This window comes from Pelmatolapia mariae, linkage group LG1, assembly GCF_036321145.2.
Source record: "Pelmatolapia mariae isolate MD_Pm_ZW linkage group LG1, Pm_UMD_F_2, whole genome shotgun sequence".
Taxonomy (NCBI): domain Eukaryota; kingdom Metazoa; phylum Chordata; class Actinopteri; order Cichliformes; family Cichlidae; genus Pelmatolapia; species Pelmatolapia mariae.
Window position 1 is genome coordinate 11007501 of NC_086227.1, and position 16637 is coordinate 11024137.

General features: G+C 37.9%; 1 protein-coding gene across 8 annotated transcripts in view; it reads right to left on the minus strand.

The window, feature by feature from the left end:
* The window catches only part of csnk1g1 (casein kinase 1, gamma 1), a 35410-nt gene that overhangs the window by 16709 nt on the left and 2064 nt on the right, over positions 1 to 16637 (minus strand). For 4 of the 8 annotated variants that reach the window (XM_063471842.1, XM_063471822.1, XM_063471805.1 and 1 more), the window contains exons 2-5: positions 8905 to 9315; positions 8678 to 8718; positions 7723 to 7792; positions 1 to 53 (exon numbers count right to left, since the gene is read on the minus strand). The exon at positions 1 to 53 is cut by the window's left edge and continues 96 nt beyond it. In XM_063471842.1, coding sequence (XP_063327912.1) covers positions 1 to 53; positions 7723 to 7792; positions 8678 to 8718; positions 8905 to 9088 — 348 coding nt within the window. In that variant the 5' untranslated portion in view covers positions 9089 to 9315. Of the gene's footprint in view, positions 57 to 7722; positions 7793 to 8677; positions 8719 to 8904; positions 9316 to 16637 lie in introns of all 8 variants that reach the window. The other 4 variants (XM_063471832.1, XM_063471813.1, XM_063471796.1 and 1 more) reach the window with 1 other exon arrangement.

Below are 16637 nucleotides of genomic sequence, written 5' to 3' on the forward strand. Positions count from 1 at the left end.
CATGGCATTGTACTTCCCACAGGGCCCAAAGTAAAACACCTGAGGCACGCCTTCTGCTAAAATACAAGGAGGAAAGAAACCAAAATTACAAGGAGACACAAACCCAGTAGTTGTCTTTATATATGTTATATATTTTAAAGTATCTAAAAGTAATCCAAGACAACTCTCAAAAGCTGGGGTAGTAAACACGACATACAGAAAAAGCTCAATGTTTTTCATTTGTATACAGTATTTAAAATCTGTTTATTATTCCCGTCTCCCTTGACTAATGACATTTCCAACTTGGGTCCAAGGTCAACCATAAGAGGCCCTCAAATGGACCGATAGGAGGAGGAGCACTACGAGGTCGTTGAGGACATAGAACAGAGAAAGCTGCTAGGTAAACATTAACCCTGAGGTGAAATACTGTGTCATTCTGCCTCTGCAAGCTGAAAACTAATCTTTTCTCTGCCTCATTTTACAACCTCCCAACTGAATTATGATCTGTCTGCTCTACTCACTCTCACTGCTCAAAAATCCTGTCCATCTGTCAACCCGGCTCTTATTTTACCTCTTGCCACAGTGTAATTTAGTCTTGGGTGATCAGTCCGATGCCACTGGAACTTGCATAAAGGCTAGTGCTCTTTTACCTCTTTGTATAGGTAATCTGGGAATGAAAGCTCCTTCTAACAGTTAAAAACTTGGAAAAAAAAAAAAAAAAAAAAAAAAGAACAACATGTGCATTGATTTCCTCCTGCAGTTTTAATTGCAATTATAGGCATAAAAAGGCTGCACATCACAGAATCTAAATATATATTCAATCTGCAGAATTTACAGTTATATGCACATGCAATTCATAGTTATTTTTTAATCGTAATTGGTGGTACATTTGTATTCTTTGTTGTTATCCTGACCACCGCCTGAACTTTAGTTTCAAAGAACAGGAAATCAGGTCAAACTGTTAACTGCCTTCAGGGAAGTATGACTAGTCAGACTCCTATTAAAAAGGTTATCTCAAGAAACTTCAAAGGGAGATCCAATCATAAGGACCTTGCTATAATAGAATAATAAAGCTATACTCAGTCCTCGGACATACAGTATAATTGCAAAGTTCAAAAAACAAAACAAAACAAAAAAACCCCCACAAGGATGCTAAAGTCAGTCTTTCAATCATCAATCATCTTTTGCATCTGACTTTGAAAGTAACCGTCTTTTTTCTTGTGTGTGTAATGCATTTATGAAAGTATATATGTAGATTAGATACATATGTAGATTTAAAATGCATGCATCATTAAAACTCCACTCATCCAAACAACCTCTAAGCAAATAATTTTATAGTGAAGTCTAACAAAGCTCTAATAATCCCTTTAAAAACAACACTGAAATGTAAATTTGCATCTCTCTTTCAATGGACAAGCTTGAATAGAAAAGAAAAAAAAAGGTTATGGACAGGATGTCAGTCCCCATTATAATGGTTTGGTGTATTATTATATGCCATATGAAGGTAGAGTTGGTTGTTAAAAAAAAAGAAGTTAAATGACGACACTGTTTGTTTGTTTTTCAAAATAATGGCAAAACAAACAAAAAGCTAAATACAAATAATACTCCCAAATTTAGTGCACTGATGTATTTATATTAAACATGTTGCTGGAGACATTTGGCTTGCCAGCTGGGTAATGGGAAATGCACTGCAGTATGAAAGGTGGCATAAATGCTGTCAGCAAGCATATGGGCATGTAGGAGTCATGCTGCGCTCCATCCTGTGCTTCTGGACACCATTATGTAGTTCTGTGGGTTGTTAATTGTACCATAGGAATGAGTGGCTTGAAACCCTGTGTGCCTGTGGGAGGCCTAAAAATGTGTCAGATTGGAGATGTGCTGTAAATAAGTTGATAAACATTTTAAAACAATATGGATCTAGCTTTTAACTAGCAACAGGGACGGTCAAACCACCGTTGTCTACAGCACAAAAGTCAAACAAACATTAAAGACTGAACCTTTTTGTCCACAACCACACACTGCAATTCCACAGGAAAACTCAAATGCTGTTGGAAGCTACCAATTTTGCAGGTACCACTTCTCTCTTTCAATTTTTGTAAACAAAGATTGCAGTGCCTGCTCTGTGTGCTCACCTGGACTGTAAGAGTTTCTTTAGTATTTGCACAGAGCATAGACAAAAGTCTGCATTTTCAACAAAGTGGATGGGATGCAAAAGTGACTGAATACGGAGAACAGCACTGAGGGATTGCCTTTATAAGAGCAATATTTTGAAGGAAATACGCACCTAAAACCTGCATGAATCTACACATTGCTCGTGAATGCATGATAAATGAACACAGCTCCTCCTAGCCAAGACACTCCCCCAATTATGCACAGGTTGTGACACTGAAATCTGTATGTGCAATTTTTTAACCCAAAGTCAAGGATCAAGTCTTCCACAGGACCAAAATGCCACATAACTGTCATTTCTTTGGTAGAGATGCGTTGTAGACCAGATTGCACAACAAAAGTGCTGAAACGTATCACAGAAAGACTTTGTAATCAGGTTAGAAGAAAATGAATCTGTGAATATCTTACAGAAATTAATTTTGGATTAGTGTGTGACGCTTTCTGTGTGAAGATCGCATGTTCTCCTCATGCATGCGTGGGTTTCCTCCCACAGTCTAATATAATGCAGGTTTGGCGAATTCGTGACTCTAAATTGACTGTAGGCGTGAACGCCCTTTTCTCCCTATGCTGTGTGTGTGTGTGTGTCAGTGTTGTGAGAGACTTTATTTGTCCAAGACAGTACTGCGCTACTCGTCAGCTACTGTAAGCTAGGAGAGACTCCAGCCCGCCATAACAGGATAAGCAAATCAAAGACTGGTGGACAGATTTTTCCACTGTATATTACTAATGGGTGGGTTTTACTGAGAAAATTGTGAGCAGGCTCCTCGTGATGGTTCTACAGCAGCTCTACACCAAACTCCTGGAATACAGCCAGCTCCTGCCTGATGCAAGATTTTGCACATCGTGCAGATCCACCTTTGATTGGCTGCCTGCACTACTGCTATAGCCTGCGATTGGTTGCTCAGCTCTACCCTCAAATCAACATCAAGCTGGCCCCTTTCAATTTCTAACAGACGTATTTGCTGGCTTGCTTCTGTTGTTCAGTGGCTGCTTTCCCTAAACCTGTGCAGATGACTGTCAATGTGCTCATTTGTTGGACCAATTATTTGACTACTGTGGCATTTTGTTACACATATTTGCATTTCACCTGTAAAAGCTCAACAACCGGCATTTAGTTTTCCCTGTTTTATTAATTTGAAATAAAATCTGAATTCTTTTAACGGTTTCGTGAAATAAATATCATTGTTAACAAAAAACAAACAAACAACAACACCAACATTAACATGTTTTTCCATATTTTCAGTCTACATACTGTTATAAATGGATGTGGACATATTTAACAGTAATGCAGTAAGCATATATGCGAGTAATGCTTGAACTCTGTTAACTCTCTCAAGGCCATTTTTTTCTGCTCTTAGCTCTGTCTGATGTCATGAAGAGTAAAGAGCCTTAACACTGATCTCTCAGGCACACAGAGAGGCAGCCAGTCATAAGAATGGAAAACAGGGAGGGTGGTCTTAAAGATGAAGGAACTAAAATGGTTTGTTTCAGTCAGGATGAAGTAATGGTCTGCACTCAGGTCCAGTACAAGATAAACAAGGGTAATTTTGAACTGAGAATTGTGCAAAGCCACTCTAGGAGTTTAAATGAGCATAATGAATCCCCTTGAAAATTCTGTGCTTCCTTTAAGTGACAAGAAATCAACATCTGTAATTATACAGCAACTATGGTGTTAAAAACAAACATTATGCTCTATCATTCTATGCAAAAATAAAAGCTGCAGGAAAATCCTGTGGTTCTTTTCGATCTTTAAGTCTCCCTTTAAACACACTCAAGAACATTGGGCTCTTTAATTTCTAAAAGCATACAAAAACACCACTTTATGGTTTCTCCAATCCCTCATTTTCTCTAATTATTTTCACTCAAATCTAACTGTGTAATGAAAGAAGCTCAATTTTCTTCAACATATATCTATGATTTCCCGTAAGTGGACACACACACACAGGATAAAACCTTTAGCCTTATCTTTACATGTCGGTAAAATCTATTAAACTGTGTCACCATTGGACATGTTTACTCGTTGTGCCCTGCAGTGCTTACAGAGATGGTGTAGTGTTTCATGACGAGGTCTGCCTGCCAATACCTTTAACAGCTCAACAATCTCCACCCACCCCTGAACAAACCCTCACGCTCTTAGAAACATTTTTGCCCTCCTCACAATGCTGTGTCATAATCTCACTGGCTTGTAAAACCAAAGCGATGATGCACCCCTGATTGCAAAGGCAAATATTAACTGCAAGATGAAGCTTGATTTTTAATTGAATCATCCTCGTTAATATCCAGCGACAGTTGTTTATGCATCAGATAACAACACCTGACAGAGCAGCTGAGTCAAACCACATTAATTCATAAAGACCCCATCATGCAGACATTGTGATAACCACACTGGCTGAGAGGAATGTAGCACAGTACACAGCCAAGAAGAAATGAGGTCACGTTATCCCATCTGGAAGAAGAGGACAGAGGCAGGTTAGTACTAAGAGAGGCAGACCCACTCTCTAAATATTTAATGAGTTTCCGCACAGTTGGCCTTTTCCAGCCCTTGCCTTTGCAAAACAATAGCCATTATACTCCCTGTCGGGTTATCACATATGCATGTAGAGCTCCAAAAAAGCACATCAAAGATCACCCACAACACAAAAAAAGGCTTTTATTTTCCATGACAAACTGTTACTGGGGTCATCCCTAAACACTGTAACATCCCTTTGTTTTAAAGAGCACATTAGGTAACAAATTAAAACCAAACAAAAACAAAATGACCTCAAAAGCTCTTGTTTGGGTCAATATATCTGATATGTATCCATTATTATTGTACCCATTTTACCAAGACAACCGTGGATACTGTTTTAAAAAAAAGATTTTTCTATTGTTCCATTGTTTCTAGCCTTCACACCCATTTCCTTTAGTACCAACACTTAAAAAAATGACTTAATTTCATTCTCTGTGGTGCTCATTTGATCCTGCCAACATTCTTGCTAGTGGTTGCTGTAACAGTGATGCGTCAGCAAATCCTGACTAATCTTTTATGACAAACCGAGAAGTTGTCAGTTATTGCTTTGCATTTCATTCTGAAAGCTAGATGATAAGATTTGTTGGGCATCTGGATAATCTGGAAAAATAAAAATGGCTGGCAGTGTGGGTACCATTAAAATTAAAATCACTGTTTCACACTACGAATCAAACGGTGCATGGGAAAAATTGTAGGCATTATGAGTGAATAACAATAATAATACTAATAATAATAATATTGTTGTGTTTTGGGCTGCGGGGTAATTGGGTTTTTTTTAGTTCCTTGAAGTTTTTTAAGCTAAGTCCATGACTAACTGGTTAGAATAGGAGAACATTTACAACCTTAAGATTCACATTTCCCTATGAAACTGAGAAACATCAAGACATGTCAAAAAGCAAGTGCAAAGATTGAGACTTAGACTGGCCAGATTTTTGAAAGTACAGGTCTGAATGAATGTTTATGCTGCTTTGCCGAATATGTAAATAACCAACTCCTTGCTAAAAATTCACCATGTCAGCTTAATCAAACAATGCAAGCGTTTTCAGTTTTCAACTGTACAAGCTACTTAGAAAAAAGGAAAGAAAAAAACCACAACGAAATATATAATAAGACTTGATAATATATATAAATAAATTTTAAAAAGTATAGCCTCAAAATGATATCATGATTAATGGTGCGATGGAGAAAGAATAAAATAGTGGAACAAGACAAAGATGAAGACTAGTTTGAGACCATTTCAAACAAAAGAAAAAGAAAAAAATATACTATACCAGTAAAACTAAGCCACTGCTGGACAATGAATTATTTGTTACTGTCCTTTTCAGTAAGTCACAGAGTTGTATGCAAAAAACTTTGTTCAGACAGCTGCACCATGTTCAGCTGAGCATGCTGCTGACTTGCATTTTGAACACTCATTGGTGGAAGACAAAGGCCTTCTGAATATAATTTCTACTTTCACTCCTAGGTACACAGTTCCTTCAAGAACTTACTTCCTGAAAGTAAACTATGAAGATGTCAAAAAAAGATGACGACTACCCTTTATGCTTGTTTTACACTTGAGCAGGGGTAGGGCAAAGGCAGTTCGCAGGCAGTTATGGACTGACAGTCCACCAGCACAGAGGGTTTGTTGTCATACAGCCAGTCTGTGGGCTACTCTTACTCGTGCTGTTGTTGGTCCATCAGCCAGCCACAGAGAAGAGCAAAGTTACAACATACAAGGAGCTTTAAAACAATGTATTTCTGATCTTTGATTTATTTTTTCCCATGCTTCTCCCACTGTCACTCCCTTCCCTATTTGAGCCAACTCGTCTGACGATTAGGTCAGTCAAATCCTGATTGATTAGGACATGCAGCAGAGATTTTGGAGGACTGCACTAGAATACGTTTGTGGTGGGTGTTAACCCCTAACTGACACTTTTGTGAGACCATAATTTAAGGTTGCAGGAGACTGAGCCTTGCACTCCTTGCACTCCGTAGCTTGAGCCTCGCTACAGAGGCGTATCTAGGGGTGATGTTTCACATTATTCGTAAGGATTGGTGAATAGAGACCCACAGACTGATAACAATGCTTCTGATGAGAGACACACGCTGCATATATTGGAGATTGGCTTGAGGACGGTCTTGTCAAATTCGACATTCCACCACAGAAAGAAAAAGCTGTTGTCCGTGACAATGGTGCTAATGTTGTAGCAGCTGTAAAGATTTTGGTAGAAAAGCATGGACGGGCATCAGCGCTGCACTTAGCTGGCATTCACTGAGCTAAAGGATAAGCAGCTGCAAATGAGGACACCACAGCACATGCTTCAAGATGCAAGTACTCACTGGAATAGTATTTATCAGGTTACCCAGGCTTCTGGAACAAAGATGGCTTCTGACTGCTGCACTGTCTGACCCAGCAGTGGCTCCACGAGGAAAACAACACTATCTTGATCTGAAGCCTAAACAGTAGAACCTGACTAATGAACTGAGCCAAGCCGTTGAGCCAGTTGAAAGGGCTACAGTAATCCTGAGTGGGAAACATTGTGTTACACTCTCTGTGCTTCAACAACTTGCCCAAAACCTTAAGACGTCCATATAGAGTTGAGTTTTGCGACTTCACAAGCGAGGTCCATTCAGGCTCATGTGCCTGAACCGATCACAGCAAAATACAAAAACTATTTTTCTGTTTCAACCTGAATCTCCAAACAAGTTCTTGCCACCTAATGAAGCATTATAGGTCCAAAGCACAGCACAGACTCTGGCACTCACTGCCAAAACAGAAGCAAAGCAGCCCAATGAAAGTGAAAATGGAAACCACCTTTCATAGTGAACTGCACCTCTGGCAATACTATTTTCACCCAAGGTCACTGTTCAACATGCTTTCTATGCACGTAGGCATTCATCCAGTCATATACACACTCCCGGAGATTAAAGTCAGCTTAATTTCAATATGTAACCTGAGAAGAGTAATCACTTGTTGTGGAAATGATGCAATCTTTAGGCCGATCTTCCAAAACAGTCAAATCACTATCATGAAGTCACATAAAACCACCAGATGGGAGTAGCAAACAAATCTGTGACCTTACCTGCAGTTCCCAGTGTTTTGTAGAACCGGTACTCTAAATGCAGCTGTGGTGCCCTCGACTTCACTGGTTCCTGAATGGTAAACACATCAGACCAGTGTTCAATAAATCGGACATAAACACTGGAATAAATGCAGTTTTAATGCTATGAATTTCACCTTGCAAATGTTTGTGTATGGGCCAATACTCAGAGCAACACTTCAACAAAACATCACATTTGAGCTAAAGAAAAATAGTTTGAATATACTTAAAAATATACCTAAAACTGTCATTTTGCTGTGCCCCCAAATTCTAAACTTTATTTCCAGTTAACTGTTCTGAGCTGTCAAACTCAACACACTTTAAATTGAAACTTTTTTTTTTCCAGCTCAAGTGTCAGCACACCATACAACAGAGCGAGTAGCTAAAAGCCATTTGGTTGGTAAGCTTAATACGTTGATTCTGTAGCAAATTACAACTCTCTGGTGAGCAATAATAAGGGCATGAGTCAGGAGCCATGATTTCCAGTCCAGCAGCCGCTGGAGAGACACGCCTAGCTGAGCATCTACACCTCACTCACATTTCTCCTCAAGAACAGTTACATACAACATTACGATTGCACCACTGCAAATTGCAGTCAAAATAGCCCATCTTAAAAGCACTTTAATATCAACACCTAATACTGAACACAGAGGAAAGACTAACAGTAAGCATCTGTTTTATTCTGTTTTCAATGTGCTAATCATCTAGTTCAGGTTTTCATTATCGCTGACTGTTATATTCAAGCAATTACAATAAAGCAAACCATGCTTTCAATGTTTTCTGTACCAACATTACTGATCCTGATTTAAACTCACTATTACTAATTTCCGTATTGGAAGTAATGCGCTTTAAAAGTAATGACTTTAGCATTAAAATTGATTCTAAAAATCATCTGCAGATGTGAGAAGTCAAGCAGTAAAAGCAAGAGTGCACTTACCAGTTTAATAGCTACATACTCATTTGTGTAGAGATTTTTTCCTGGAACAAGACAGGAGAGCAAAAGCATGGTTCAGATGTTTTAAAAATAAATTACACTAATTTAGAGAAAAGATAACGCCGTAATAGATTAGATGACATATTTCCAGCAACCTTTGCAGCATCCATGTCTGCTAGCAAATCATGTCCTGCATAAATATTTTAACACTTGATTGAGATTCAGCTTACCAAGCTTCAATTCGCCAAAGTTTCCACAACCGATCTTCTTGCCCACACGAAAATTTGGCCCCACCATGAGCACCCCAGAGGAGCTGGAGGAGCCAGATGGCCGCGACGGGTGTCCGCTGCGGCCTCCCTGGGACACTTTAGTGCTCCTTTGTCGGTCGCCATACTTGTCTCTTTGCTGATCCATGGTGAGAGCAGCACAGGTCAGCAGGAGCCTGGAGTGATGTACAAAAAGGCCTCCTGGGCCGGGCCCACCACAGCCACAGCCCTGGTCACTGGAGGTGCCTGGATGGTACAGTCACTCTCATGGGACAAAACTTGATGCAGCTGACCGACACTCCGACCTGTCCTCACCCTCACCTCTAAGAGATGTTAGGCCTCGACATTTGTCACAGGAAGGAGAAGGTGAAAGACCTGTAACAAACAGCATATGGCAATACATAAGATATTACCCTTTAATAAAGAACATTTTACCCTGCTTAAACTCTTAAAAACCTCATTGCATCAAAAAGAATACAGATGATCACAGATTAAAATGAACCAGAAATGAAACTCAAATGTTTAGGTGTTAGATATTAATTTTTTATGTTTTCTCTACTGCTATTATTAGATGAAAAATCTAAAAAAGAAAAATCACACTTTACTTCATGGGGTTATAATACAAAAGGTTTTTTAATGACAAGATGAAAAATCCAGACTACATGTTAGGTCATAAAATTTCACTGATAGTGATTCCTCAACAACAACAACAACAACACATAATCTAACTTCCCCATAAGAGACCAGGTTTAACTCATCTTTGAAAGTCGTTTACAGGCTGTTAAAAAAATAGAAAAGAAAAAAAAACTGTGTTTACAAGTACACAGTGCTAAACAAGGACAAATGGCTCACTCTAACAGGGTGCTGGGTGAAGAGATAGTAATCAGGTCACAGTGGTCATAGAAAACACAGCAGCTAGTTTGAGCATCAACACTAAAACCTTAAGTCATAGCTTGTGTTTCTGAAGGCATCTCACCACCCACAGCTAAACCCCGCCAGACAAAGTCAGAGGAGAATATTATGTAAACAATTATATAAAGCCATGTTGGCTTGCAAGGGCACCAAAGCTCAATTTGATGGACACTGATCCAATTGTTTTGAGCACTCAGTAAAATACTTTTTGGTTTTAACTTCTTTCCTTACATGCATACATTAAATTATGAGAATTCAGAAAAAAAGCAGTTAATATGCATTTGAACAATTACTTATGGCATATGCTTTTTATCAACTGCAGGCCTCTTGGGGAAATCCTGCTAACCATTCTCAACAAATTATAACACTGCTGAAGCAAGACAAAACGTTGCCTGTTAATTAGGCCGATTGACTATTCTGCTAATTATTTACTCAAAATACCTCTTCAATACTGAAAACAACTTTTCATGTTTTCAGGAAAAACATCAGCTACTACTGTTTTCATGACAATGCTGTAATTCCTGAGCATGGAAAAACTGCTGCTGAAAGTATTTGTGTGTGGGCTTCTGGATGACTCACGCTCAGTATTGCCTGCACAGATCTCAGCATCAAAGACAGCTAGTTTGCTCTCAAGGGCAACTGTGCCCTGTTTCTATTACATAAAACCAAGAACAGCGCAACATAGCTATAAAACAAGCTTGCAGCAAGGCCCAATGGTGAGCAGTTTCCATTGTGCAAATAAACATTTTTAGGCCACACTAATCCAGCATGCACCAGGGTTTACACCAGCTAAGCTAATTCGAGCTACTTAGCTGTACCTCTCAACTGCTTCTGTTATGTTGCTCACTTTTACAGTGTTTGTAATGAAATAATCTAACAGACAATACATTTTTCCTTTATTGTTAATTGCACAAAATGTTTGTATCTCCAGTTTAGTTGAATTAAACTGTAGTATTTAATTTCTGTCTATAATTATCACTAATTCGCTGGTGTCTGTCGATCCATTTTGCATCCACATATGGCCACTTCTGGCTCCATGAACAATAATATTACAAAATTTTAACTAAATCCTAAGTATTTAAGGCAGGATTTCACAACAGTTGATGAGGGTAGGTCCATCTTTTATATACAGAGTGTGTGTTCACGCGAAAACAGCTGCACTTTACTACTTTACGTAAAATCACAGATAACTACAAAACTATACTTGGCCTGAGCTAAACTGAGCTTTGACCATTCAAACCTTTTATACCAAGCTTTAATTACAGTAAGCTAAACTTTATTCAAGTATAGCATGCTGTCCAAGTAAGAAAGCCAGATTTTCGCTTGTTTTTAATCAGTTTATATGAAGGTTTTCAAAACTAAACTCCCAGAAAATATAACATCTACAAAAATTAACCACATAACAACATTTGAATTCAATTTTTTAAAAGACATGGGTGGCTATGTGAATAATACACGCTACAGTGATGAAACCAAATTCAGCTGAACTCATCAATCTGTCAGTCTAGAAGGACAGCTCTCTGTATAAAACTTGAATATAATTTGATCCTGACTGAGTAAGTTTGTTAGTTTTTTCCTTTCCTTTTGTTTCATTTTTTTGGAGATAAAACATAAATGTGGTCTGTTTCATAAATGTATAATTTATTTTAGCCAGGTGCACTAGACTACCATAGATCATCTATGCTATAAACATGCCCTGGCATGCCTAACCTGAGGATTACCATGTAGAAACATCAAAGAAAGGCACAAAATAATTCATGCTGCAAAATAGACTTTCAATCTTTAACAGCAAAGATGCACAGCACTAAATACTGTAATAATTAGCATTTAGTTTGGTTTATTTACTGTACTGCATGTTGATGTATTTTAATTAAAGGGAAAAAAATAGCTGAAGAGGAATAGGTCACATTATTACAAAGGTATCGCTTGTGGGTCTAAAAGGACCTACAAAATAAATATTTTTGAGCGATATTGGTATTTATTACACTGGACACATTCAATCTGTGTAGATGAATTTTAGTCAATCCCTAATTAATAAAGAGGAGAACAAAGTCAGGGAATCTACTGGATTGTGGGAAACTGTGGAGAATCAACCACTGTGAAGACCTGCGGTCTGAATAAACGGAGTCTTTAGTTGTGATGTAAGGATGGGAATCCCCTGCCTTTATCCCGCTGGAGGCACAGTGTCTACTGATAAATGAAGCTATGTTTGAGGATACACACCTTCTGGCATCCTATAAAAGTAAATGTACTTCTTAGAAATAGATGAAAGGAAAGGAGTTTATAATATCAAATCCCAGATTACTGATTGAACTGTAGCAGTCAAAGATGTCATGTATTGAAAATAAACAAAAAAGTATAGGTTGCTGGTGCTTCTTCAAATATATTCTTCTAAATAAATACATAAATGAATGAATGAAAAATAAATCTCCTGTCTACAATAGTTGCCGTCTGGTGCCTCATGGTTCTTGGCAGAGATCAATAAAAGGAACAGATATTTTCAGACCTAGGTGACTAACAGACACCAGTCAAATCTGAAACACTTAATGAGAACTGATTCTTGTTTCCCAAACGCAACATTTCTGGCAAGATGAGAGAACTACTGAACTACAGTGTACATGTAATATTATGGATGTATATATTACATGTGAACTACATACATACTACAGTTTCACAGTGGCTAGTGGAGATGGACTATGTGAAGATCTGATATTGCTAACAATTAGAACTCAGTTGTTTGGCTAGCTGATGCGGGGCAGCCTGTGTGGGAAAGTCAGACCTTTTGTTACAGGTAGAGCTGGGCGATAGAACGATAACGATATGTATTGCGAAATAACTTTTTTTGGATAGAAAAATTAAACTATTGCGATAGGCCTCATCTCTCTTGTCCTCTTAAAAAAACAAAAAAAACAAAGAACAGCCAATCCAAATTAAGTAGCGCAGAGCCGAACCAATCACAGCCGCAGCGTCACGTCAAGTGACTTGTTACGTACAGCACAAGTGCCAAGGCGCACATGTGTATTTGTTTTTGTAGCCGGGCTGCCCAGGTAATGGAGGAAATGAGTTTGCCGACTAGAGAAAAATCAACCGAGAGCGTGAGCGAAGGTTACCGAAGAAAAAAACCGATGATGGTTCCAATTCCGGAGAGATTGTCGAACGGAAGGGCCATAGAAGTTCCGTAGTGTGAAGGTATTTCGGCTATTTCAAGTCTGACAAAAAACAGAGAAGTGCGCACTGTAAATTGTGCCGAAAGCAAGTCTGGAAATACAATAAACCGGTGCATGCTCAATCTCTGACTGAAAGCGCTAATTCGTCATTCGGCTTTTGTCAGACTAAAGTCACTGTTAAAACTGTTTGAAAGGCTAAGCTATACAACAAGGAGAGATTGAGAATTTCCTTTTAGTTCTCAGTTTATTTGATATTGACAAAAGTTAGTCAATTTTGTCTGTTCTTCTGTAAAACAAACTAAGATTTATTTTTAGAATTAATATTTTGTTTCTAAGTGGAATTGACAATTTAGTAGTCTGTTTTGTTTGTTCTATTTTGAAACTTAAACGCTTTAGCGGCTGCCTTTTGTGTAGTTTGCAATATTTGCCTTTATTTATCTGAAACTGAAGTCTCACGTTCCTTAAGTACATCTGCCCTGTTGAACTTATTATGGGAAATAAATATTTAAATCAAAACAAGCTGCAGATTATTTCACATTTTACTTGTGAGCAACGGCACATTTAAATCTTACAAATATAGTTATTTGGCTTATATCGTGATGTATATCGTTATCGCCTGAAATGAAAAAAACATATCGTGATATGAAAAAATCTTATATCGCCCAGCTCTAGTTACAGGTATTGATAAGCTTTTATTGGTAGCAGTGTCATTATCAATTCTGTTTACAGGTTAGGTTCTTCATCAATGACCTTGTTGATTCCTGATCTTTGTGCAGTAAAAAGTAGGCCTAAAGGAGTTTTCAATGACAAAGCTACTGGGGGTTTTTTCGTTGCTTTTTAAAAATCTCTTAAGCTGAAGAGAGTAGAACAAAACCCAGGTGTATAAAAGCTTCCCTGTCATGACTTTCACATCAGCGTTTTTGCTTCTCTATTTTTGCATAAATGTGTCTTGTTGCAATAGATTTTTTAAATGCAAGATATCATTCAAATAATACTGGCAACTTGTCCAGGGTGTAGACCATAGGGTTTTGCCCTAAAGTAGCTAGCAAGCAAATCTGTATAAATTTGCATAACCAAAAATCATTCACTCGACGTAGCTTTACCCCAAGATCAACAATCAGGCCTTGTGATCACACAAACGCAATTACTAACTGGATAAGTAAACACAGAGGTTCCCAGTCTAATATGAAACACATTCTTTTAAAGTGGTATTGCTGAGTATGACCAATCAGAAACATTGATAAGCCTAATGAAGAGAAGCAAATAATTTTACACAGGAAAACAAAATTCTATTATTAAAACAATAATAATTAAGAACTTAAACACATGGTTCTGGGCAGAGAACCATGTGAAAACAAAACAACTATGCCCCCAAAGCAGGGGAACAAGTGCACATGAAAAGAGTAGTTTAACATTAAAGACAATGTATGAACATGGGGGCGTTAAGCTTTGCTCTGAATTAAAAACATCTTCAACATCAATAAATTTAGAAACCAGGAAGGAAACCTGGCAAAAATGAAGACTGTAAGTTAACACACTTATCAACATTAAATCTCTTTAATTATTATAGAAGAAGCAGTCAGATTACAATTGTCACTCCATTAATTAATCTTTAGCCTCACTCTTTCAGCTGCAGCCTTCATGGTGTTTAACAGTCTAAGAGCAATTCAAGAATAACTATAATTCAAATGTAGGCTTAGTCTACATGAGAATTTAATATAAGGTTAATAAGTACAGATCGGTGTCTGGCATTAGGGTCATTAATTTAAGGTATACAGTACAAAATTATTTAAATGTTTTAGGCCTAAAAGAAAAAAAGCAGGTCACTCCTAAGAATCTATATTTCTTACTGAAGCGCTACTGAAGACAAAGACTTATCAAAAACCTTTCTATCTGCGCAAGGAGGAGGTCTGAGATATCATCCATTTGTGGTGACACCATGTTCTGGAGAACTGAGACTTCTTAGCTGTTAATCTCTTATCTCAAGTAAAAGATCAGGTTAGGAGGCGAACTGCCTTGGAAACAGTGAAAAACCAGGGTAAACCCAAAAGCTGTATCACTAAGCCACTAATGTTGCATCATAGTACCGTCACCTGCCAGGTTGTTAGGCCCTGACTGATCCTGAGACCAAGGTAGGCGGCAGCCTTGAACACACAGGTTTAGCTCTAAAAACCCTGTAAGGTTTTCTTCCTGTAGCTGGAGCTGGTTAACAGGCGGCTCTCTTTCAGTAATTTCAGCTGGAGCTAAATTAGGGAGCATGAGCTTTTAGTCAGCAAACCACTGAAAAAAGGAAGGGGGGTGCAATTGATTTGTAGCACAAAAGAGTAAAACAAAAACAGCTCCTTATCATAAACGAATGCAAATCAAGTAATCGATTACCCCAAATATTTTGTTCTCAGTTACTGGATGCTAAAAAATTTTTTTTTTTTTTAAATCATTAAGCAAATTTAGGAACTCAGCATCCATCTTGAAACAAATTAGGTGGTTACTTTGAACCACCTACCTAATGAAATGAGCCTTAATTTCCATGGTTATTGAGATGGGGCATTCACATGTATATAATCATAAGTAAAATCCTTAATAAAAACATAAACCCATACACTTGCAACATCTCTGTAGATAGCAATGTCACACTAATTCACATTATGGCGACAGTAAGCCAAGAAAAAGGAAAAACAGCACACTATACTAAATATTTACTACCACAATGAATAGAGAGCTATACCTGACACCACACAGCTGAAACAGTCATGTGGTGGCCTGTCTTGCTGCTTGGGTACATGGATCATCCCAACACCCTGACTGGCTAATATGTTTTGTATTTAGACCGCTGAATTGCTCTTGATAAGCTTGGAGAAACACATTAACAGTGGACTTAATGTCCCTCTGGACCTAATGTACAACTTCTTTCATAAACAGAATAGTGGTGAAAGGTCTAACGTAACATGTCAAAAGAAGCGCAAGATGTAGTCTGAACATCTGAGAGAACACTTGATGCTAATCATATGATCACCTGAGTTCAACTACATATATTGAGAAAATTATGATTTTGATTGATCATCAATCAGTACTATTTTTTGACCAGATGGCCCAACTCCAGCAGATGCTATATTTAGTTTTATCCTGCACTAGAACAGATTAGTAGTAAATGCAGCATCCCTCCTTATGAGGGTATTGACTTTGTCATGGCACAGCCTATGTTTTATGATGTGCTCATTTGCACAATGGCATTTCATTAGACTGCATTAAAGCTGTCAATATTTTAATTTTTGTGCTCTAATTATTGGGTTCAATAAGAAAATTTAAAAAACCTCATAAATACTTTGGATTCTTATACACCAATGTACAAATTAGATTGCCACTTCCTTTTTAGCTGAAAATAAATAACTGCAGTCACTTTGTAACCACTAAACTAAATCTCAGGATGCGAGACTTACAAACAATCCATTTAATGCACTTAAACCTTTGCATATTTTGAATACTTAAATGCTACTCTGTTCAGGTAAAGCAGACTGTCTCCACAATGGGGATATCCTAAATCTTTACAACTCTGAATGAAGCTCACTGTGCATGAAGAGGAAATGTGTCATATTACTGGAGATGCTTTCAGAGTTGAGT